Source organism: Ranitomeya variabilis, chromosome 4, assembly GCF_051348905.1.
Source record: "Ranitomeya variabilis isolate aRanVar5 chromosome 4, aRanVar5.hap1, whole genome shotgun sequence".
Lineage (NCBI taxonomy): Eukaryota > Metazoa > Chordata > Amphibia > Anura > Dendrobatidae > Ranitomeya > Ranitomeya variabilis.
In genome coordinates this window covers 644,358,364-644,384,122 of record NC_135235.1, presented here as the reverse complement: position 1 = coordinate 644,384,122, position 25,759 = coordinate 644,358,364, and the positions used below count along the sequence as shown (strand labels likewise).

The 25,759-nt window shown below is 45.2% G+C and overlaps 2 protein-coding genes across 2 annotated transcripts in view; both read right to left on the bottom strand.

The window, feature by feature from the left end:
• Positions 1-10,453: 10,453 nt before the first annotated feature.
• LOC143767365 (uncharacterized) overlaps positions 10,454-25,759 on the bottom strand; it is a 307,056-nt gene continuing 291,750 nt past the window's right edge. Inside the window, exon 10 of the mRNA XM_077255648.1 lies at positions 10,454-12,024. Within this exon, the coding sequence (XP_077111763.1) occupies positions 11,224-12,024 (801 nt within the window). The 3' untranslated portion in view covers positions 10,454-11,223. The remainder of the gene's footprint in view (positions 12,025-25,759) is intronic.
• On the bottom strand, positions 13,660-22,496 carry LOC143767414 (oocyte zinc finger protein XlCOF29-like). The gene is made up of 5 exons (XM_077255748.1): positions 22,445-22,496; positions 14,582-14,731; positions 14,271-14,450; positions 14,066-14,189; positions 13,660-13,982 (listed from the first exon to the last, which is right to left on the bottom strand). Exons 1-5 carry the CDS (start codon positions 22,469-22,471, stop codon positions 13,861-13,863), a joined length of 603 nt encoding a protein of 200 aa, XP_077111863.1. The 5' UTR covers positions 22,472-22,496; the 3' UTR covers positions 13,660-13,860.

The following is a 25,759-nucleotide window of genomic DNA, read 5'->3' as shown; positions in this document are numbered from 1 at the left end:
CCGGCACTCACAGTCAGTGCAGGAAGCGGACGGCGAGGGACGTGACGGACATCAGAGGGTGAGTATGTACTGTTTGTTTTTTTTACTTTTACGATGGTAACCAGGGTAAACATCGGGCTACTAAGCGCGGCCCTGCGCTTAGTAACCCGATATTTACCCTGGTTACCATTGTAAAACATCGCTGGCATCGTTGCTTTTGCTGTCAAACACAACGATACACGGCGATCTGACGACCAAATAAAGTTCTGAACTTTCCTAAACGACCAGCGACATCACAGCAGGATCCTGATCGCTGCTGCCTGTCAAACTCAACGATATCGCTATCCAGGACGCTGCAACGTCACGGATCGCTAGCGATATCGTTTAGTGTGAAGGTACCTTTAGTTTTAAGTCACCAGTCCCGAGCATCTGTTGCCATTTTTCTGCACCCAAGTTCCTATGTTTTTGTGCTTGGCCTTGTTTCCATGTCAAAAGGTAATGAATTTTTAATGCAATTTCACCATGAAAACACTTCTGGCCAGACTTATTTATTGTGCACTGCTAGTTCTGAGATGATTACATATAATACACCGCACACTCTAAGTATGTCACTTGTGAAAATTAGCAATTTATTGAGGTGCTATAGACATATCATTCAACAATGCAAGGTGCGACCAGAAGTCAAACTGACAACGTTTCGACTCTTCCCGAGTCTTTATCAAAATGGTCGCTGGAAAGAACAAACCAGTGTAAGTAAATATACATCAAATATATACATATTTTACAAAAATAATAGCACATAACAACCCAAAAGAAAAAGAGAATAACAATATAAACAAATACACATATGAGACATAGCATAACACAGGTATTCGATCCTGTCTCAGGTGAAAAGATCCCTCTCCTAAAGGTGGAGGTGCCAATCCGCGTGGTTTGGAAGTGATTTCCTATAGTTCAGAGGACGGAGAGTTCGAGAAGAGACCGAAGTGACGTTTACCTTAGCAAGGTGAATAGTAGTATAGCAAAAATAGTATCCTCGTGGTATAAAGAATATCTATAAAGGATAAAAGATGTTAGTAAAGGTCGTACATAAAAGCAGAAATGTTCTAAAGTATAGGGAGAATTTTGGAGAATTTTACCTTGAAAAGTAGTATAAATAGTATAAATAATGGGCAAGTGGCCTCTCTTGTAGGAACCGCAAGTATAGTCTGCCAGGGATAAATGAAATAGGAATGTATAGTGGAGCCAGACACATGGGATGGCATAACGGAATGATAGTAGCCTACGAGTCGTTTTTACCTACTAATTATGGTGAGAAGTACGTCTGTAGCTCAAAAATTGCAGTATTTCTGCTGTGCCATGAAGTAGGTCCTGTACAGGGTGCACATAATTTAGGATTTATTAGAGTGACAATAGTTTGTAGTGAGTAAAATGGACCATGTTCTGTAGTATTACCTGGTGGGCTCTATGGGAAACTTAGCCTCGTGTGGAGTATGGAACGCAGTTGGATCCAATGTGTCGTTGGTATTACCTGTTATATATGCGCCAGGTTAAAATGTATACGTATACTAAAGAAGTGTTGGACAGAAGACGGCCACATGGACAATTACCTAGAGTCACTGGTGGTAAAAGGCTGTTATTAGGATTCCTCTGGCTGTACCAGTAGGTGGGTGACTGCAGCTATAAGAAAATGGAAACCAGAGCCCTGCGCAGGCACAGAGGTATGGGTCAGGTGAGATATGCATAGGGACTGGTGCTTTAAACGGCGTTAAAAAATAATAATAATAATAATACCTGCATAAATGTGGCTCCACACTCGCTGTATGTGGTAGTGGCAAACGGCAAATGGACCATGGGTAGGAAACCTCTGGGGGAAATGTAATAAGTGAGCCAGTAACATATGATATAGGGTGCCCCGGTCATGTGTAACATGAAACCAAAGGCTGTCCTAGCATTGGTGGGTCAGGGCATTACCTGGAGGTGCTGTGTTGTGAGCGGCGCTCCTGCGCCTTGCTGTGACTGCCGGTGCCCTGTGGCGTCTCTGTCCCTGTATTTAAGAGCGGCGGGACCCGCGGTACCGGAAGTGCGTCATCCGGCACCGGAAGTCCCGCCGCCTGGTGATCGCGGTCATGTGCGCATGCGCGGGCGTTGTTAGAAGGATCTAACAGTGTGTGGAATAGCCGCTGTGTCTGCGCCTGCGCTGCTGGAAGGCCAGCAGAATAAAGTATCTGTGAAGTGCCCATACAGACTACAGGTGCGGTCCTGGATATGAGGGACTTGGTTTTGATTGGAATGTTTAGATAATGCAAGGGGAATAAAGGAGAGTCCAAAAATGAGGAGAAATACTACAGAAATATGGAAAAATAACAGTAAAAATGGCAAAAAATGGCAATAAAAATAAAAATAATAAACAATAAACAATAAAAATGAGCAATGATAGTTCAAACAATTAGAAATAAAAGTGGAAATGTAACCCCATAGAGGGGAACGTGGAAAAATAAGGGGAAAAATATAAAAGGAAAAAATAAAATAAAATAAAAAATAAAAAATTGAAATAAATAACATACCAAAATGAGTATGCAATGAAGTAAATGGAACACAAATAGAGGACCACGAAAGGAAAAGAATATACACCCATAGGGCAAAAATAGAGCTGAAAAGTAAAAAATAAAAAAACGGAAAATAAGAAATAAAATTAGGAACAAAATAAAATAAAAAGAAACAAAAAAAAAAAAATAAAATAAAAAGTAAAAACAAGAAATTGGGAATGAGGAAAATTGCTCCCTCAGGGGGAAAGGGGGGAGTCATACCAATAGTGAATGGACAAACGACAACGGTCAGCGGGTCTATAGAAAGGAAAAAGAAGACATATCAGTAACTTCATTATGGCAACCAGTCAATTTCCCTATTTAGGCCCTTAGGTGCTAGCGTGTCGAGCGTGTAAATCCAGTATGTCTCTCTAGATCGAAGTAGTTTGATATGGTCGCCCCCCCGTCGCGGTCTGGGTACCTGCTCTATAACTTGGAACTTTAATTGCGCTACCGTGTGTCTAGCAGCTGCAAAGTGTGCCGGTAGGGGGAGCCATGTTTTACCACACCTTATAGTGGATTTGTGGCTAGCCACGCGATCCCTTACGTGTTGAACTGTCTCTCCGACGTACATAAGGCCACATGGGCACTTGATTAGGTACACTACGAAGTTTGATTCGCAGGTAAAAAAGCCTCGTATAGGAAAGGATTTACCTGTCCTTGGATGCGTAATATTATCCATTTTTATTACGTTGGAGCAGGCGGCACAGTGAAGACACGGGAATGTGCCATGGCGACGTGTACTAAGAAGTTGTTGAGTACGTTCCGTGCGTGCACTTCCAATATCGGCTCGTATAATCTGATCCCTGATGTTTGGGGGTCGCCTTGTACTCATCAAGGCCGGTGTCTGAAAGGAGGGAATGCTGGGATAGGCTTTGCCCAAGAGAGGCCAATGTCTTCTGATTGTTGAGTAGACTTTTTGCATAAACGGGTGGTGGGTATGCACAAAAGGTACCCGCTGCTGCTGTAGTTTGGGTAGTCGGTTTTCATCAGGAGTAGAGGACAATAGCCGCTCTTGTTGTAGTAGTGTAGACGGGTATTCCCTGTCTTTAAATTTTTGTGACATGAGATCAAGCCTGGTATGGCGTTTTACTGGATCTGATACTATTCGTGACACCCTTTTGAATTGGGAACGGGGGAGGCTGTCCTTAGTGGACCTAGGATGGCAGCTTGAGTATAGTAACAGGCTGTTACAGTCTGTAGGCTTGGTATGAAGGTCGGTACTCAATTTCCCCTCAGGGTCTTTTAGGACCAATGTATCAAGGAAAGCTATCTCAGTGGTACTGGAATTCAGTGTAAATTGAAGTTCCTGGAAAACGGAATTGAGATGGCTATGGAAGTCACTAAGTGTGTCAGGGGTACCCGTCCAGATCATGAAAATATCATCTATATAGCGATGATATTCAATTGCATGTTGAAGAAATAAATCGTTATTGTAGACATAGTGTTCTTCGAAGTAGTGCATATAAGCATTAGCGTACGCCGGGGCTACATTCGAGCCCATGGCGGTCCCGCGCGCCTGAACGTAGTAGGAGTCCTCGTACAGGAAGTAGTTTTCATAGAGAACTATCCTGAGTAGATCTAGGCAGAGATTGATGGAGTTCTGGGATAAATCAGATTTATCCAATAGATCCTTGGTTGCTAGAATGCCCCGATCATGTGAAATAGAGGTGTATAAACTTTGTACATCTAAGGTAACCAACAGGCTGGATTCGGGTATTTGTCGGATATTCTTTATGACATCAAGGAACTGGCTAGTATCTAAAAGAAAAGATCTTGTCCCCTTGACGAGGGGTGTCAGGATTTTTTCCAAGAAAATCGAAAGAGGTGAAAAAACGGAGTCCGTAGAGGCCACAATGGGCCTCCCCGGGGGATTACTGAGGGATTTGTGGATCTTGGGTAAGATATAAAAAACTGGAATCATAGGATGAGACTTATTTAAAAAGGTTACTGTTTTAGTATCTATTGTCTTATTGTCAAGGTATAAGGTGAGGAGATTCTGAATACGTTGGGTGATCTTAAGAGTGGGGTCCCTGGGAATGGCCTTATAGGTGTCTGTGTCAGATAGCTGACGGAGTACCTCAGCATGATATAAAGAGCGATCCATGACGACAATGGCACCCCCTTTATCCGCCGGCTTAATGATTATGTTATTGTTCGATCGCAGTGCGGTAAGTGCATGTTTCTCATCGAGGGTGAGGTTCGTGTGGGTTGGAAAGAACCCAAGTTTCTGTTGGTGAGTAAGGGATTTGATATCCCGGTCAATGAGAGAAATCACGGTTTCAGCCGCATGATAGGTGTGAGGGGGTGAGAAGGTACTAGCATTCCGCAAACCCAAGGAGACAATAGATATATCAGTTACATTTTCAGGAGAAATTGAAGTACTGGAACCCGTATTGGACCCGATGCCAAAGTGGGTTTTAAGTCTGATGGATCTATAGAACCTATTTAGGTCCTTCTCCAGTTGAAACGAGTCCCAGTGTGGAGTGGGGCAAAAGGATAAACCTTTCTGTAACACTGACAATTCTGCAGGGGACAAGTTGTAGCTTGAAATGTTCATTACCAGGTTGGACGGCTTACCTGGCTGCGTGTTGTCATTTTTTCTGCGCGCCCGTCGGATTGGTCTCCGTGTTGATATCCTCCCCTGCGGCCTCTCCCTAAAAAAGGCGGTCTGGTTGAATTTGCAGACGAATCGCTGCCAGAGCTGTGAGAATCGAACCTTCTTTGTGTAGGGCGTCGACGCCAAGGTGTAAATGTGGCGGAGTCGCTCCATCTATAGACACGGTTGGACAGGTAGTCGTCGTTATCTCTCTGGAATTTCTGCCTTTTACGTTCTTGCAGGTTCTTTTGGTGCTCAGTGATGATTCTGTCTGTTTTCTCCTTAAGGGTGGACCACTCAGCAGGTGGGAGGGCGGCCGCTAGTTGGTGTTCCGTAGCCTGGATGCTTTTCTTAAGTTCCCCAAACATCAGGGATCAGATTATACGAGCCGATATTGGAAGTGCACGCACGGAACGTACTCAACAACTTCTTAGTACACGTCGCCATGGCACATTCCCGTGTCTTCACTGTGCCGCCTGCTCCAACGTAATAAAAATGGATAATATTACGCATCCAAGGACAGGTAAATCCTTTCCTATACGAGGCTTTTTTACCTGCGAATCAAACTTCGTAGTGTACCTAATCAAGTGCCCATGTGGCCTTATGTACGTCGGAGAGACAGTTCAACACGTAAGGGATCGCGTGGCTAGCCACAAATCCACTATAAGGTGTGGTAAAACATGGCTCCCCCTACCGGCACACTTTGCAGCTGCTAGACACACGGTAGCGCAATTAAAGTTCCAAGTTATAGAGCAGGTACCCAGACCGCGACGGGGGGGCGACCATATCAAACTACTTCGATCTAGAGAGACATACTGGATTTACACGCTCGACACGCTAGCACCTAAGGGCCTAAATAGGGAAATTGACTGGTTGCCATAATGAAGTTACTGATATGTCTTCTTTTTCCTTTCTATAGACCCGCTGACCGTTGTCGTTTGTCCATTCACTATTGGTATGACTCCCCCCTTTCCCCCTGAGGGAGCAATTTTCCTCATTCCCAATTTCTTGTTTTTACTTTTTATTTTATTTTTTATTTTTTGTTTCTTTTTATTTTATTTTGTTCCTAATTTTATTTCTTATTTTCCGTTTTTTTATTTTTTACTTTTCAGCTCTATTTTTGCCCTATGGGTGTATATTCTTTTCCTTTCGTGGTCCTCTATTTGTGTTCCATTTACTTCATTGCATACTCATTTTGGTATGTTATTTATTTCAATTTTTTATTTTTTATTTTATTTTATTTTTTCCTTTTATATTTTTCCCCTTATTTTTCCACGTTCCCCTCTATGGGGTTACATTTCCACTTTTATTTCTAATTGTTTGAACTATCATTGCTCATTTTTATTGTTTATTGTTTATTATTTTTATTTTTATTGCCATTTTTTGCCATTTTTACTGTTATTTTTCCATATTTCTGTAGTTATTCTCCTCATTTTTGGACTCTCCTTTATTCCCCTTGCATTATCTAAACGTTCCAATCAAAACCAAGTCCCTCATATCCAGGACCGCACCTGTAGTCTGTATGGGCACTTCACAGATACTTTATTCTGCTGGCCTTCCAGCAGCGCAGGCGCAGACACAGCGGCTATTCCACACACTGTTAGATCCTTCTAACAACGCCCGCGCATGCGCACATGACCGCGATCACCAGGCGGCGGGACTTCCGGTGCCGGATGACGCACTTCCGGTACCGCGGGTCCCGCCGCTCTTAAATACAGGGACAGAGACGCCACAGGGCACCGGCAGTCACAGCAAGGCGCAGGAGCGCCGCTCACAACACAGCACCTCCAGGTAATGCCCTGACCCACCAATGCTAGGACAGCCTTTGGTTTCATGTTACACATGACCGGGGCACCCTATATCATATGTTACTGGCTCACTTATTACATTTCCCCCAGAGGTTTCCTACCCATGGTCCATTTGCCGTTTGCCACTACCACATACAGCGAGTGTGGAGCCACATTTATGCAGGTATTATTATTATTATTATTTTTTAACGCCGTTTAAAGCACCAGTCCCTATGCATATCTCACCTGACCCATACCTCTGTGCCTGCGCAGGGCTCTGGTTTCCATTTTCTTATAGCTGCAGTCACCCACCTACTGGTACAGCCAGAGGAATCCTAATAACAGCCTTTTACCACCAGTGACTCTAGGTAATTGTCCATGTGGCCGTCTTCTGTCCAACACTTCTTTAGTATACGTATACATTTTAACCTGGCGCATATATAACAGGTAATACCAACGACACATTGGATCCAACTGCGTTCCATACTCCACACGAGGCTAAGTTTCCCATAGAGCCCACCAGGTAATACTACAGAACATGGTCCATTTTACTCACTACAAACTATTGTCACTCTAATAAATCCTAAATTATGTGCACCCTGTACAGGACCTACTTCATGGCACAGCAGAAATACTGCAATTTTTGAGCTACAGACGTACTTCTCACCATAATTAGTAGGTAAAAACGACTCGTAGGCTACTATCATTCCGTTATGCCATCCCATGTGTCTGGCTCCACTATACATTCCTATTTCATTTATCCCTGGCAGACTATACTTGCGGTTCCTACAAGAGAGGCCACTTGCCCATTATTTATACTATTTATACTACTTTTCAAGGTAAAATTCTCCAAAATTCTCCCTATACTTTAGAACATTTCTGCTTTTATGTACGACCTTTACTAACATCTTTTATCCTTTATAGATATTCTTTATACCACGAGGATACTATTTTTGCTATACTACTATTCACCTTGCTAAGGTAAACGTCACTTCGGTCTCTTCTCGAACTCTCCGTCCTCTGAACTATAGGAAATCACTTCCAAACCACGCGGATTGGCACCTCCACCTTTAGGAGAGGGATCTTTTCACCTGAGACAGGATCGAATACCTGTGTTATGCTATGTCTCATATGTGTATTTGTTTATATTGTTATTCTCTTTTTCTTTTGGGTTGTTATGTGCTATTATTTTTGTAAAATATGTATATATTTGATGTATATTTACTTACACTGGTTTGTTCTTTCCAGCGACCATTTTGATAAAGACTCGGGAAGAGTCGAAACGTTGTCAGTTTGACTTCTGGTCGCACCTTGCATTGTTGAATGATATGTCTATAGCACCTCAATAAATTGCTAATTTTCACAAGTGACATACTTAGAGTGTGCGGTGTATTATATGTAGTCATAGTGTGTTAGGACACCCAGTCCTCTACACCTGCACCTCGCTTTATTCCAACCTTAGTGCACACCAATTTTTTCTTCAGTTCTGAGATGATGGCACAGCTTCGCATCTTCAGATTTCGAAAGCAAGCAGGCATAATATGTGTTTCATCTGCTGCAGTAAGTTTCCCTGTCCCACCACAGCATCTACAGCCCTCAACATTGCCCATTTTTTGTTGTCCTCAATGCAGAGAAATACAGGCAGATTCTTATATTATATTTTACGAGATCAGGTGTTTGATTGGCTCCAAATTTATCCTACAGCAAGACAACAACCCCAAACATACAGCCAATATCGTTAAGAACTATCTTCAGTGTAAAGAAGAAAAATGAGTCCTGGACGTGATGATACGGCCCTACAATGACATGATCTCAACATTGAGTCTTTCTAAGATTACACGAAGAGTCAAAAGAAGGATTTGCACAACCAACATCCTTAGAAGATCTGTGGTTAGCTGCTCTACAAGATGATTAGAACAACATCATTGCCGAGTTCCTTCAAAGACTGTAGGCAAGTGTATCTGATACTTTTGCTGCTGTTTTTTTAGTCAAAAAGCAGTCACAAAATATATTGATGTGATAGATTTCTCTTTTCTTTATTCTCTTTGCATTTTATTAATTAATAATAAACAATTATCACTTTTTATTTTACAACATTTTTCCACAAATAAAAACAAAAAACTAAATGTACAACTTTCTTGAATTCTATGATGTTACATTTCAGGACATTATTCAAAACATCTGAACTTTATAAGCTCTCAAAATTAGGAAAATACAACTTCAGATTAACAGCAACAACAACACATTACAGATTACATCTTATTTAACAAATACTAGGCCAAAATGTAGAAGCATTGTATGAAGATTTAAGTACACCCCATGAATTAATATTTTGTAGAACCACTTTTAGCAGCAATAATTTGAAGTGTTCTTGATGTGGCGTCTGAATGGGAGACCTCTGAACCGTATTTTACCTGCCGGGATCCCCTGCTCGTTTCTTTGATTGGCTAGACAGATATAACATAATTCTTGCGGCATGATGCATACACGATGTTGCACGTAGGTAGGAGACGGTTTGTAGGGCTCGGATTCCGCAGCCACAAAATACTGACCTGGCCACTGGACTAACTTCCTGTGAATCTCCATTGAGAAGGTATACCCTAAAATAATTAAAGGGAACCTGTAACCCCCAAAATGGAAGTTGAGCTATGCCAACGGCATCAGGGGCTTATCTACAGCATTCTGGAATGCTGTAGATAAGCCCCCAATGTATCCTGAAAGATGAGAAAAAGAGGTTAGATTATACGCACCCAGGGGCGTTCCCGCTGCGCTCCGGTCCGATGGGCGTCGCGGTCCGGGGCCTCCCATCTTCATAGGATGACGTCTTCTTCTTGTCTTCACGCTGCGGTTCCGGCGCAGGCGTACTTTGTCTGCCCTGTTGAGGGCAGAGCAAAGTACTGCAGTGTGCAGGCGCCGGGGACTGCGCACTGCAGTACTTTGCTTTAAATCGAAGGAAGATGGGAAGCCCTGGACCGGACCGCGACGCCCATCAGATCGGACCGCCCACCCAGGTGAATATAATTTAACCTCTTTTTCTCATCTTTCAGGTTACATCGGGGGCTTATCTACAGCATTCCAGAATGCAGTAGATAAGCCCCTGATGCCGGTGGGCTTAGCTCAACTTCCATTTTGGGGGTGACAGGTTGCCTTTAACTAGGAGAGTCACTTGATTAGCAGGATTTGAGTGTACTTTTAGATCACAGACTAAAGGCAGTCTGAAAAACAGCACCCAATCAGCTGCATAAAAAAAAAAAAATATGGAAACATGTCCGATTATGAATAGTGATGAGCGAGTGTACTCGTTGCTCGGGTTTTCCCAAGCACACTCGGGTGACCTCCGAGTATTTATGACTGCTCAAAGATTTAGTTTTCATCGCGGCAGCTGAATGATTTACAGCTGTTAGCCAGACTGAGTACATATGGGGGTTGCCTGGTTGCTAGGGAATCCCCACATGTAATCAAGCTGTCTAGTAGCTGTAAATCATTCAGCTGCTGCGATGAAAACTAAATCTCCGAGCAGTCATAAATACTCGGAGGTCATCCGAGCATGCTCGGGAAAACCCGAGCAACGAGTACACTCGCTCATCACTAACTATAAACCTACTTGTGGATCAAACTCACCATTTCACGTTATTGGACCATTGAAAAAATGGACAGCACACTAATCTCATCCTAGTGAAGTTTGTTTTTCTTTGAGTGTTTGCTAGAAGAAGATTGAGAAACCGCCATCTATTTTTTGCTTATCAGAAAAACTACTGAAACCCTGACTAAGCTCTGATAAAAATTGGACCTTCTTTTTTACTTACAATATAAAAACAGACATATGAATGAGTCTTTATACCAAAAGGATACTGTCATGTATTAAAAGAGGCATGAACTTAGCTCAGAGGAGATTAACATTTAGCTACCACTTCATAAAGAATTAGAGCAACCGTATCAGGAATATGAAGTTAATTTCGGAGCACCAATACAGAAAGGATGCCTTGGAGTTATAAAATACACAGTCATAATGAAAAAGTCACAACCCTTTTAGGTACAGTGCATACAAGTGTAAATTATTTTATTCACATGTACGATATACACGTATATAGAATTTAGAATTGGAATCTAATTTTTCAGTAATAGGCGATTATTAGTAATTTTATACATTTTCCACTACCAAGTAACTGCTCTAAATTGCTTACCCTTCCTCTTTTAGAAGTGCGACTTTGTAATTGTTAGATTTTTCTTGTACAATTTGTCAATAAAAAGATTACATAATTTTAAAAAGCTACTTCCCTGTGTGGGTTATTTGATGTTTAGCAAGTTTTGATTTTTCTGGAAAACATTTTCCACATTCTGAACATGAATATGGCTTTTCTCCTGTGTGAGTCCTCTGATGTATCACGAGATTTGATTTCCCTATAAAACATTTCCCACATTCTAAACATGAAAACGGCTTCTCCCTTGTGTGAGTTCTCTGATGTATAATAAGATAGGGTTTCATCACAAAACATTTTCCACATTCTGAACATGCAAACGGCTTCTTCCCTGAATGAATTTTCTGATGGGCAGCTAAAGCCGATTTTCGATAAAAAAATTTCCCACATTCAGAACATAAAAATGGTTTCTCCCCTGTGTGACTTCTCTGATGTATGACAAGTCTTGATTTAATGCTGTAACATTTCCCACATTCAGAACATGAATATGGTTTCTCCCCTGTATGACTTCTTTCATGTGTAACAAGATTTGCTTTAACTGTAAAACATTTCCCACATTCTGAACATGAAAATGGTTTCTCACCTGTGTGAATTCTCAGATGAGTAACAAGCTCTGATTTCTGTTTAAAACATTTCCCACAATCTGAACAGGAATATGGTTTCTCTCCTGTGTGAATTTTCATATGTTTAGCAAGATTTGTTTTCTGATTAAAACATTTCCCACATTCTGAACATGAAAATGGCTTTTCCCCTGTGTGAATTCTCTGATGTCTAACAAGTCTTGATTTATTGCTATAACATTTCCCACATTCTGAACAGGAAAGTGTTTTCTCCCCTGTGTGAATTCTCTGATGTCTAACAAGAACTGAGTTCTGCTTAAAAGACTTGTCACATTCTGAACATGAAAATGGCTTCTCCCCTATCTGAGTTCTTTGAAGTTCACCATCCCTTTTGTTATGTTTATGTTGCTTAGCAGTCTTTAATGAAACAGAGGATATAACCTGTTGAAAAGAATCAGATGATACATTTTTGCTGTGAAGGGTTGGAGTTGTATCTGGTATAAGGACATGCTCTTCGTAAGTATCTGGTGTAATGCCTTGATCATCTGCTTTAAATTCTGACAATAACAAATGTCCATCTGAGCTGCTTCTAAAGTCATCTGCCAAGAAAAAAACATATTATTATACAAAAACCGTAACTTTAAAAAATACATAGATTTTATAACATTTCAACATTATTTCAGTATACAGTACAGTAAAGTGTAATTAATCACCCAATAAAATGATAGGAATAGTAAACCTCAAAGTAGGGACTTAGGCTACGTTCACATTTGCGTTGTGCGCCGCAGCGTCGGCGCCGCAACGCACAACGCAAACAAAAACGCGGCAAAACGCATGCACAACGCTGCGTTTTGCGCCGCATGCGTCCTTTTTTCTATTGATTTTGGACGCAGCAAAAATGCAACTTGCTGCGTCCTCTGCGCCCGGACGCGGGCGCCGCAGTGACGCATGCGGCGCAAAACGCAAGTGCACCGCATGTCCATGCGCCCCCATGTTAAATATAGGGGCGCATGACGCATGCGGCGACGATGCGGCGCCCGACGCTGCGGCGCACACCGCAAATGTGAACGTAGCCTATAGATTATGTTAGGCCATCAGGTTGGCCTTCTGAACTGTCAATTCACACCTGCTGGCGTCCACTACCACCAGCTAATGGTAATTCCGCAAGATGTATGTGCAATACATGGTCACATGGTCCATCAGTGTACCAATAAATCTGGTTTTCTGGACAATTAGAGAGTGTAATCTCTAATGTATACATGTTGAACTCCATTTTGTACACTAATTTACCCTGATGTGAGTCTTCTCTGCATTTATTGGTTACTACTCACCTGTATACTCATCTGTAGGAATCTCCTCTTTACACTGCACATCACCCATCACAAATGTCTCTATAATAATTTTGGTCATATCGTTACCCTGAAATAAATATTGTAAAAGTCATGTGAATTGATTTAGAAAAACAGAAAAGATCACTAAAGGTGTTTTCCCAAACAAAAGTTCATTTTAATCAATAGATCTTGGAATAATAATAAGTTCCACAATTGGATGTGTTTAAATAAAATGTTTCTGTGCTGAGATAGTCTGATAAATGTGCCCCTGTGATGTACTGTGTAATGGCTGTGTCTGATCATGCAAGGACATGGTTCTAATCATACCACAGCTTCTGGGCAGGGAGGACACAAAAAAATACAGACATTACTGCATGGGATCATAGCTGATTCTTTCTGCGAGGTAAAACATTTCTCTGCCCGTTTTTAAACAATGTTTTACTTCAAAGAAAGAATCAGATGTGATCCTGTGCTGTCCTGTATGTATATTCTTTTGCTTCCTCCTCAGCCCAAGTGCTACGATCAGACCATGTCCCTGCACAATAAGACAGGGACATTACACAGTACACAGCAGGTGCACATTTATAAGATTATCTCAGCACGGGAATATTTTTTTTTAAACACATCCAATTGTGGAAATAATTATTATTTCAAGATCTATTGATTAAAATGAACATTTGTTGGTGGGAAAACACCTTTATTTAACAAGATGACCAGAATATTTTGCATAAAATGGCCATTGAATGTATAATACTGGTGGATGAAACAAGACTAAACACAAGACCTTCATAACCTTCTACACATCATAGTGGAGATCTCATGACACCTTCTCTCCATCTACCTGATGATCCTGAGGATCATTGGGAATTTCTTGTTTACAGTCCTGTGGAAGAAGAGGTCGGGGACATCTCTCTGGTGTTGTCCTCTCACTGGAGAGAACTGGAGGAAACACATACAGGGAATAAATTCACTCTTTACACAAAAATAATTATAGACCGTGTGTATTTAGTCCTGTCTATTACCTGGTGATGTGAGGGGCTGGGGAACCTCCATCATGACGTCCTTGTACAGATCTTTATGTCCTTCTAAATACTCCCACTCCTCCATGGAGAAATAGACGGTGACATCCTGACACCTTATAGGAACCTGACACATACAATGATACCGTCATCCCCCATCCCTTCATAGCATTACTGAATAATGTCCCAGCATTCCTAGCAGTGTCACCTCTCCAGTCAGCAGCTCAATCATCTTGTAGGCGAGTTCTAGGATCTTCTGGTCATTGATGTCCTCATGTATCAGGGGGTGAGGAGGAGGCCCTGTGATTGGGCTCAGGGTTCTTCCCCATCCCTCAGACACAGGGGCCTGACAGCGCTCACTAGAGGTCTTCTTCACTAATGAGTAATCCTGGTTATAGGGAGACACATTAAAAAATCTCAATCTCTAGACATTTCCAAAGTCCTCACACCTCCAGTTCTGTCCACCTGTTATTCCCATAGATAAGAATGATGTAATGTGACGTCATCAGAATCTCTCACCTCTCCAGTAAGCCGGAAGAGGATCTCTAGGGTGAGGTGTAATATCTTCTCCACCATCTCGTCCCTGTCCCTATCCATCCTTGATTGGTCAATCAGGAAAATTCTCTTATATAGACGATCTCCACTGAGAGGATCCAATATTATAGGGACCTGAATGGGAAGATAATGAGCCAATGTAGCATCATAAAGATTCCAAGCAAAAAAAACCGCAATTACTGCAGATAATAAAGGGACATGTATGGCATATAATCTCAGTGGAACATTTTGGAGCGCAACAGTCAAATCACATACATACTGTTAATCACCAGGACAACCAATATCGTCAATTATAGCAGTGGCAGGAACTGGCCCAGCTTGCTACGGCCATACTGTCATGTCTAGTCTTCAGTGTAATGTTAGAAAGGGTATGCAGCATGGACGGTCTGTTTGTCACACCAAACCAGGTTATCCTCTAAAAGAATGGAAAACGTCACATTAGTCAAAATGAATCAGCCATGGATCAGTGCTGACTTTCATTCACCTCTGGCTGATGCCAATGATCTAATCGACCATACGTTTCACCTGGCTGATTGTATGTTGTTTATCTTCTACAGACTTCCGCTGCCCCCAGTACCAAAGTCCCGCGCTTAGCCGGGCAGCTACTCCTGGTCATCATGTCATCGATGCTGCCATTACTGGCCCTACATTTCCAGACATCTTTTGCCTACCCTAATTTTCTGCTATGCGTCTCTTGCTACTGCACAGCCACACATTTTTAACTTGACTGCACTGTTGCTGTGGGGCCTACCATTGCTTGTTCTATGCTGTCAGACATCTCCTTGTTTCCCTTATCCAAATTCTCCACTGTGCAGCTTCTGTTGCTGCCACTGCACACCCACACAAGAAGCCACACATCCCCTAGCTGTACACTGAGTTTTATACTGTAATTATAGACTGCATTGCGAAACGTAGTCTCTTGAAAGCATAGACAAATTAAAACAGCTCACAAAATAGGTCTACTTTTTTAAAAGGCTTGTTTGCAACAAGCCATTGCTTCTTCAGTTTGAAAACAATTAGCCGGTTCCTGCTCCCAATAAGAAAAAAGTATAACTTTTCAAAGGCTTCAGGAAAAAAAAACCCCTTTGTAACGGATTACTTGTTTTGAGAATTGAAAACGTGTTGAGTATCCCAAAAAGGGTCAATTTTTTTCACTAATAGTTGAGAAGCCATTAATGCTTCAATTTCTTCCCACAAGGTTCAGTCCTAGAGCCCCTGCTCTTCTCCATTTACACCTTCGGCCTGGGACAGCTCATAGGAGTCCCACGGCTTTCAGTATCACCACTATTCTGATGACAAACAGATCTACATCTCTGGACAAGATATCACCTCCCTACTAACCAGAATCCCACAATCTCTGTCTGCTATTTCATCCTTCTCCGCTAGATTTCTAAAACTTAATATGGACAAAACAGAATTCATCATCTTTCCCCTATCTCACTCGTCCCTCCCAACAGACCTATCCATTAAAGTAAACGGCTGCTCACTCTCCCCAGTCCCACAAGCTCGCTGTCTCGGAGTAATCCTTGAATCCAATCTCTCCTTCAAACCACATATCCAAGCCCTTTTCACTTCCTGCCGACTTCAACTCAAAAATATTTCCCGGATCTGTACATTCCTCAGCTAAGAATCTGCAAAAACCCTAGTCCATGCCCTCATCATCTCTCGCCTTGACTACTGCAACTTCCTGCTCTGTGGCCTCCCCTATAATACTCTCGCACCCCTCCAATCTATTCTAAATTCTGCTGCGCGACTAATCCACCTGTCCCCCACCACTATTTCCTGGCCTCTTCTTCTGTCAATCCCTTCACTGGCTCCCCATTGCCCAGAGACTCCAGTACAAAACCCTATCCATGGCATACAAAGCCATCCACAACCTGTCTCCTCCATACATCTGTGACCTCGTCTCCCAGTATTTACCTGCATGCAACCTCTGATCCTCACAAGATCTTCTCCACTCCCCTCATATCTCCTCTTTCCACAATCGCATATAAGATTTCTCTCGCGCATCCCCCCTACTCTGGAACTCTCAACCACAGCAAATCAGACTCTCCATGGAAACCTTCAACAGGAACCTGAAGAGATACCTCTTCCGACAAGCCTATAACCTGCAGTAACCATTGCTCCACCATACTGCTGCATGACCAGCTCTATCCTCACCTATTATATCCTCACTTATCCCTTGTAGATTGTGAGCCCTCATGGGCAGGGCCCTATCTCCTCCTGTACCATTCGTGACTTTTATGGTTTAAGATTACTGTACTCGTTTTTGTTATGTATATCCCTCCTCACATGTAAAGTGCCATGGAACAATAATAATACTCTCAAAAGTACTGGGCACAATGTCAGCCAATTCCTGCATGTGTTGTCGCTGTCGAACAGCCACGGCAACTTGAACATACTATTTGAGCACGCCGAAGATACTCTATTAGCACATGAGTATGCTCGCTCATCACTAGAGCACATCTGCTTTTGCTCAATAAATATATGGATAATTTTTGGATGCTTTGTGAAAAAGCTTTTTTCTTTTTCTTATATAATAATAATAATGTCTATAGCCCAAAATATATTCCACAGCACTCTACATTTTAGAGAGGATTTGTACAGACAATAAAGATATTTCAGAATAACACATAACTTGAAAAATACCAAAAGGAGTGAGGACCCTGCTCGCAAGCTTACAATCTAAAATAAAAAAGCTCTTGAAACTCCCCAAACAGGGATAATTTTTGAAAAAGACACGGCTCCTTTTGTTTTCACCGTCTATGTATAAACACCAGCAAGGCAGGCATTTACATCCAAAATAGATAATTTTTGGACTGTTTTTACAATTTAAGTAGCCTAAAAAGACTGATACAGCAGTGTATTCTTAAATAGGCTGTTAGTTACCAAGGGATAAGGCTATGTTTGCAAAAAAGAGCTCAAAGGGTTTAATGCAGTCCTAGGAGAACTCAATCTCAGAGCTTTATACATGCATTTTATGGGCAAATAGAGGCCTTGCAAAATTGTGACTCAAATTCTTTTGGGGGGGGGGAAACTAATTGAAGCAGTTGAAAATCAAATAGCTCGTTAATTTTTAATGATCAATAATTAAATAAGTTTAGGTTAAAGAACCCCAAGGTTGAAAAACACTAATGTAAAGTGTTAGTATATAGGAGTTAATTTATACCTGCAGTAGTGTGCGCTGTATTCCCCCATAACGGTGCAGGTCTACGGAGGATCACAGCTACTGAACAATGGCAGAAAAGTGGAGGAAAGCCGCCTGCTCCGATCACAGCTTTCTAGCGGATGGTTCGAAAAATGGTGGAGACATTCGAAAACATGTATGTGTCACCGAGACGGAGGGCGGCCATGTGTTTTACTAATGTATTGGGAAAAAAGAAAGAGTAACAGATTTCTGAGGAACACAGCCGTGTCTGACATCTCCAGCTCTGATCCTGGGTCTAAAGGAGCAGGATGGAAAGCTCCCGACCAAGGGTCAGGTTATTTATAGGAGTTTCTCCATGATAGACACATGCCCGAGCATTGTCAGTGTGTTCATTGTCTGCAGACCTGAATGTGATCGCCCAGAGCTAGAATAGGCCAAAGGCGGCATTAGTGTGTATGGAAGAAACGCACAGAGAGGAGACGGGGGACGGAGGACCCTGCTGGAGCCGGGTGTATGCTGGAGGATGAATTATCGCTCCGTACACAAATAATTATACACATCAATGGGTTGTTTACAAGTAACATCCACCTACCTCCACCTGCAGAGCCACACACCACATATATGGCTGTTCTGTGCGCACAGGACCTGTGATGAGCTCACAGGAGGGGAGGAGTCAGGGGTCACATGATCAGGGGCCTCAGTGTATGCAGGACTCTGCTGTGCTGGTTGTCATGGTGGTGGATGAGGGGAAGTTTCTGTGTGGGGTCAGGAGGGGTTTACAGGGTGGATGTAGCAGAGCCGCGTGTACGAGGTGTACGGAGCGGAGATGTGCGTGTACAAGGTGTACGGAGCGGAGCCGGGTGTGTGCGAGGTGTACGGAGCGGAGCCGTGTGTGTGTGGTGTACGGAGCAGAGCCGGGTGTGTGCGAGGTGTACGGAGCAGAGCCGTGTGTGCGTGGTGTACGGAGCGGAGCCGGGCGTGTGCGAGGTGTACGGAGCGAAGCCGTGTGTGTACGAGGTGTACGGAGCGGAGCCGTGTGTGTACAGAGCAGAACTGTGTGTGTGTGCGAGGTGTACAGAGCGGAATTGTGTGTGCACGAGGTGTACAGAGCGGAGCCATGTGTGTACGAGGTGTGCGGAGAGGAGCCATGTGTGTACGAAGTGTACCAAGCGGAGCCATGTGTGTACAAGGTGTACGGAGCAGAGCCATGTGTGTACGGAGTGGAGCCATGTGTGTACGAGGTGTACGGAGACGAGCCATGTGTGTACGAAGTGTACAGAGCAGAGCCGTGTGTGTACGAGGTGTACGGAGCGGAGCCATGTGTGTACAAGGTGTATGGAGAGGAGCCGTGTGTGTATGAGGTGTACGGAGCGGAGCCGTGTGTGTACAAGGTGTGCGGAGCGGAGCCATGTGTGTACGAGGTGTACGGAGCGGAGCCATGTGTGTACAAGGTGTACGGAGAGGAGCCATGTGTGTACGAAGTGTACAGAGCAGAGCCGTGTGTGTATGAGGTGTACGGAATGGAGCCATGTGTGTACGAGCTGTACGGAGAGGAGCCATGTGTGTACGAGCTGTACGGAGAGGAGCCATGTGTGTACGAAGTGTACAGAGCAGAGCCGTGTGTGTACGAGGTGTACGGAGCAGGGCCTTGTGTGTACAAGGTGTATGGAGAGGAGCCGTGTGTGTGCGAGGTGTATGGAGCGGAGCCATGTGTGTACGAGGTGTATGGAGCAGAGCCGTGTGTGTACGAGGTGAGCGGAGCCATGTGTGTACGAGGTGTACAGAGCGGAGCCAAGTGTGTATGAAGTGTGGAGAGCTATGTGTGGACGAGGTGTACGGAGTGGAGCCATGTGTGTGCGAGGTGTACAGAGCAGAACCGTGCATGTACGGAGCGGAACTGTGTGCGTGCAAGGTGTTCAGAGTGGAACTGTGTGTGTGTGAGGTGTACGGAGTGGAGCCATGTGTGTTCGAGTGTATGGAATGGAGCCATGTGTATACGGAACGGAGCCGTGTGTTTACGGAGCAGAACCGTGTGTGTACGACCTGCACGGAGTGGAGGCATGTGTGTACAACATGTACGGAGTGGAGCCATGTGTACGGAGCAGAGGCGCTGTGTACAAGGTGTACGGAGCAGAGCCGTGTGTGTACAATGTGTACAGAGCGGAGCTTGTGTGTGTGTATGGAGCCTCCGGTCACCTGGCACCATGGACACGTTTGCAGATACCAGGTTGGGACCCCCCAGTCACCTGACCCACATGGATACATTTGGAGAAGCCAGGTTGGGATCATCTGGATACCAGGAACTCATGGAGATGTTTAGGGAAACCAGGTTGGGACCCTCCAGTCACCTAACCCCCCATGAATGCATTTGGAGAAGCCAGATGAGGACCATCTGGTCACCGGACCCCATGGAGACGTTTGGGGAAACCAGGTTGGGACCTTCCGGTCACCTGAACCCAATGGATATGTTTGGAGAAGCCAGGTTGGGACCATGAGGTCACCTGGCTCCATGGAGATGTTCGGAGAAGCCAGGTTGGGCCCATCCGGTCACCAGGCCATGTGCCTCAATGGACTGTCAGCTTCCTAAGCTTGTTGTTACCTCCTCTCTGTTGGTGCCCACCAAAAACGGGATGCCACAGGTGAGGGTAGTCAGCCCTGGAAGTCGCAACTGCTCTAATACTGGTGAGCCAGCAGAAGGGTGAGACTGGTATTTCAATAAAGTATTGCTACACTGTTTTTACCTCACCTTGTGTTGTCTGAGCAGTATTATAGCCATGGGAAAAGATGAACGGGCGTTCAGTAGGATAAGCCCTGGTCCACGATGTCTCAGGCCAGCAGATCAGAGCACCCTTTGACCCCCCCTCCTGTGTCTCCAGAGATGCTAATACAGTCATCCATAGCCCCTTGAAGGCAACAACGTGCTGGCCTCATTCAAATATTGAAGATTAAAAACACTATGTGCTGTCATTTGGTGTGGAAAAGTTGGGGCTAATCCAAGCTTTGTTCAATTTTATCAGAGTGAGCCTGGGCAGCAGGATTGTTGCGTTGATGATGGAGTCATAGCTGTTCACTATTTTTGTGGAGTCCCCAATGTCTTGGAGAACTGTACAAATGTCAGACATTCATGCCCACTCTTCAGCTGTTATGTGCGGAAGCTGACCAGAATACTAACGGGTGTGTTGGAGGTGGAATTTCACAACTGGCCTCTGCTGTTCACAAAGCCTTACCAGAATGTGCAATGTGGAGTTCCAGGCCGTGATAATGTCACAAACCAGTCAGTGAGCTGGCACTGGCATGTGCTCCTGCAACACTGCCAAAGTGGCAGCAGCTTTAGATGATTTGAGGAAATGGGCACTGACGTGTTGTATCTTAGCCAGAAGCTCTGGGTAGGTTTTCAGAAACTGCTGAACTACGAAGTTGAGCACGTGGGCCAAGCATGGTACGTGTGTGAGCTTGCCGAGCTGCACAGCATCACCAGGCTACGGCCATTATCATACACGACCATACCTTGTTGGAAGTTCAGTGGCGAGAGCCACAGATCTGTCTGGTATGTTATTGGTCTGTTTTTCCTTTCAATAACTCTGCCATAATATGCGGTTTGTCTCCTAGACAAATTAGCTTCAGCAGAGCCTGTTGTCACTTCGCTGAGGCAGTGCTGCAGAGCTCCCAGCTGATGTGGATGACGTGCTCTGAGATAGCACATCGGAGATGGATGAGGAGGAGCAGAAGGGGTGCAGGAACTTATGGAGGAGGAAATTCTGATAGAAGTAGGGTCAGTAATCCTTGGTGTCGGTAGCACATGTGCCGTACCAGGGTGGGAGTTGGCCCCAGCCTCCACAGTGTTCACCCAGTGTGCCGTAAGTGAAAATGTAGCGTCCCTAACCACAAGCACTGTCCATGTGTCGGTCGTTAAGTGGACAATCACAGTAACCGAATTGGTAAGGACATGGGTGACATTCCTGGACACTTGCTGGTGCAGGGACGCCACATCGGAAGAAATGGGGTTTGCTGGGGACTGAATACCGAGGGACAAACCAAGTTCTATAGTATATATGACAATAGTCATAACACTAATGTAAAGTGTTAGTATATAGGAGTTAATTTATACCTGCAGTAGTGTGCGCTGTATTCCCCCATAACGGTGCAGGTCTACGGAGGATCACAGCTACTGAACAATGGCAGAAAAGTGGAGGAAAGCCGCCTGCTCCGATCACAGCTTTCTAGCGGATGGTTCGAAAAATGGTGGAGACATTCGAAAACATGTATGTGTCACCGAGACGGAGGGCGGCCATGTGTTTTACTAATGTATTGGGAAAAAAGAAAGAGTAACAGATTTCTGAGGAACACAGCCGTGTCTGACATCTCCAGCTCTGATCCTGGGTCTAAAGGAGCAGGATGGAAAGCTCCCGACCAAGGGTCAGGTTATTTATAGGAGTTTCTCCATGATAGACACATGCCCGAGCATTGTCAGTGAGTTCATTGTCTGCAGACCTGAATGTGATCGCCCAGAGCTAGAATAGGCCAAAGGCGGCATTAGTGTGTATGGAAGAAACGCACAGAGAGGAGACGGGGGACGGAGGACCCTGCTGGAGCCGGGTGTATGCTGGAGGATGAATTATCGCTCCGTACACAAATAATTATACACATCAATGGGTTGTTTACAAGTAACATCCACCTACCTCCACCTGCAGAGCCGCACACCACATATATGGCTGTTCTGTGCGCACAGGACCTGTGATGAGCTCACAGGAGGGGAGGAGTCAGGGGTCACATGATCAGGGGCCTCAGTGTATGCAGGACTCTGCTGTGCTGGTTGTCATGGTGGTGGATGAGGGGAAGTTTCTGTGTGGGGTCAGGAGGGGTTTACAGGGTGGATGTAGCAGAGCCGCGTGTACGAGGTGTACGGAGCGGAGATGTGCGTGTACAAGGTGTACGGAGCGGAGCCGGGTGTGTGCGAGGTGTACGGAGCGGAGCCGTGTGTGTGTGGTGTACGGAGCAGAGCCGGGTGTGTGCGAGGTGTACGGAGCAGAGCCGTGTGTGCGTGGTGTACGGAGCGGAGCCGGGCGTGTGCGAGGTGTACGGAGCGAAGCCGTGTGTACGAGGTGTACGGAGCGGAGCCGTGTGTGTACAGAGCAGAACTGTGTGTGTGTGCGAGGTGTACAGAGCGGAATTGTGTGTGCACGAGGTGTACAGAGCGGAGCCATGTGTGTACGAGGTGTGCGGAGAGGAGCCATGTGTGTACGAAGTGTACCAAGCGGAGCCATGTGTGTACAAGGTGTACGGAGCAGAGCCATGTGTGTACGGAGTGGAGCCATGTGTGTACGAGGTGTACGGAGACGAGCCATGTGTGTACGAAGTGTACAGAGCAGAGCCGTGTGTGTACGAGGTGTACGGAGCGGAGCCATGTGTGTACAAGGTGTATGGAGAGGAGCCGTGTGTGTGCGAGGTGTATGGAGCGGAGCCATGTGTGTACGAGGTGTACGGAGCGGAGCCGTGTGTGTACAAGGTGTGCAGAGCGGAGCCATGTGTGTACGAGGTGTACGGAGCGGAGCCATGTGTGTACAAGGTGTACGGAGAGGAGCCATGTGTGTACGAAGTGTACAGAGCAGAGCCGTGTGTGTATGAGGTGTACGGAATGGAGCCATGTGTGTACGAGCTGTACGGAGAGGAGCCATGTGTGTACGAGCTGTACGGAGAGGAGCCATGTGTGTACGAAGTGTACAGAGCAGAGCCGTGTGTGTACGAGGTGTACGGAGCAGGGCCTTGTGTGTACAAGGTGTATGGAGAGGAGCCGTGTGTGTGCGAGGTGTATGGAGCGGAGCCATGTGTGTACGAGGTGTATGGAGCAGAGCCGTGTGTGTACGAGGTGAGCGGAGCCATGTGTGTACGAGGTGTACAGAGCGGAGCCAAGTGTGTATGAAGTGTGGAGAGCTATGTGTGGACGAGGTGTACGGAGTGGAGCCATGTGTGTGCGAGGTGTACAGAGCAGAACCGTGCATGTACGGAGCGGAACTGTGTGCGTGCAAGGTGTTCAGAGTGGAACTGTGTGTGTGTGAGGTGTACGGAGTGGAGCCATGTGTGTTCGAGTGTATGGAATGGAGCCATGTGTATACGGAACGGAGCCGTGTGTTTACGGAGCAGAACCGTGTGTGTACGACCTGCACGGAGTGGAGGCATGTGTGTACAACATGTACGGAGTGGAGCCATGTGTACGGAGCAGAGGCGCTGTGTACAAGGTGTACGGAGCAGAGCCGTGTGTGTACAATGTGTACAGAGCGGAGCTTGTGTGTGTGTATGGAGCCTCCGGTCACCTGGCACCATGGACACGTTTGCAGATACCAGGTTGGGACCCCCCAGTCACCTGACCCACATGGATACATTTGGAGAAGCCAGGTTGGGATCATCTGGATACCAGGAACTCATGGAGATGTTTAGGGAAACCAGGTTGGGACCCTCCAGTCACCTAACCCCCCATGAATGCATTTGGAGAAGCCAGATGAGGACCATCTGGTCACCGGACCCCATGGAGACGTTTGGGGAAACCAGGTTGGGACCTTCCGGTCACCTGAACCCAATGGATATGTTTGGAGAAGCCAGGTTGGGACCATGAGGTCACCTGGCTCCATGGAGATGTTCGGAGAAGCCAGGTTGGGCCCATCCGGTCACCAGGCCATGTGCCTCAATGGACTGTCAGCTTCCTAAGCTTGTTGTTACCTCCTCTCTGTTGGTGCCCACCAAAAACGGGATGCCACAGGTGAGGGTAGTCAGCCCTGGAAGTCGCAACTGCTCTAATACTGGTGAGCCAGCAGAAGGGTGAGACTGGTATTTCAATAAAGTATTGCTACACTGTTTTTACCTCACCTTGTGTTGTCTGAGCAGTATTATAGCCATGGGAAAAGATGAACGGGCGTTCAGTAGGATAAGCCCTGGTCCACGATGTCTCAGGCCAGCAGATCAGAGCACCCTTTGACCCCCCCTCCTGTGTCTCCAGAGATGCTAATACAGTCATCCATAGCCCCTTGAAGGCAACAACGTGCTGGCCTCATTCAAATATTGAAGATTAAAAACACTATGTGCTGTCATTTGGTGTGGAAAAGTTGGGGCTAATCCAAGCTTTGTTCAATTTTATCAGAGTGAGCCTGGGCAGCAGGATTGTTGCGTTGATGATGGAGTCATAGCTGTTCACTATTTTTGTGGAGTCCCCAATGTCTTGGAGAACTGTACAAATGTCAGACATTCATGCCCACTCTTCAGCTGTTATGTGCGGAAGCTGACCAGAATACTAACGGGTGTGTTGGAGGTGGAATTTCACAACTGGCCTCTGCTGTTCACAAAGCCTTACCAGAATGTGCAATGTGGAGTTCCAGGCCGTGATAATGTCACAAACCAGTCAGTGAGCTGGCACTGGCATGTGCTCCTGCAACACTGCCAAAGTGGCAGCAGCTTTAGATGATTTGAGGAAATGGGCACTGACGTGTTGTATCTTAGCCAGAAGCTCTGGGTAGGTTTTCAGAAACTGCTGAACTACGAAGTTGAGCACGTGGGCCAAGCATGGTACGTGTGTGAGCTTGCCGAGCTGCACAGCATCACCAGGCTACGGCCATTATCATACACGACCATACCTTGTTGGAAGTTCAGTGGCGAGAGCCACAGATCTGTCTGGTATGTTATTGGTCTGTTTTTCCTTTCAATAACTCTGCCATAATATGCGGTTTGTCTCCTAGACAAATTAGCTTCAGCAGAGCCTGTTGTCACTTCGCTGAGGCAGTGCTGCAGAGCTCCCAGCTGATGTGGATGACGTGCTCTGAGATAGCACATCGGAGATGGATGAGGAGGAGCAGAAGGGGTGCAGGAACTTATGGAGGAGGAAATTCTGATAGAAGTAGGGTCAGTAATCCTTGGTGTCGGTAGCACATGTGCCGTACCAGGGTGGGAGTTGGCCCCAGCCTCCACAGTGTTCACCCAGTGTGCCGTAAGTGAAAATGTAGCGTCCC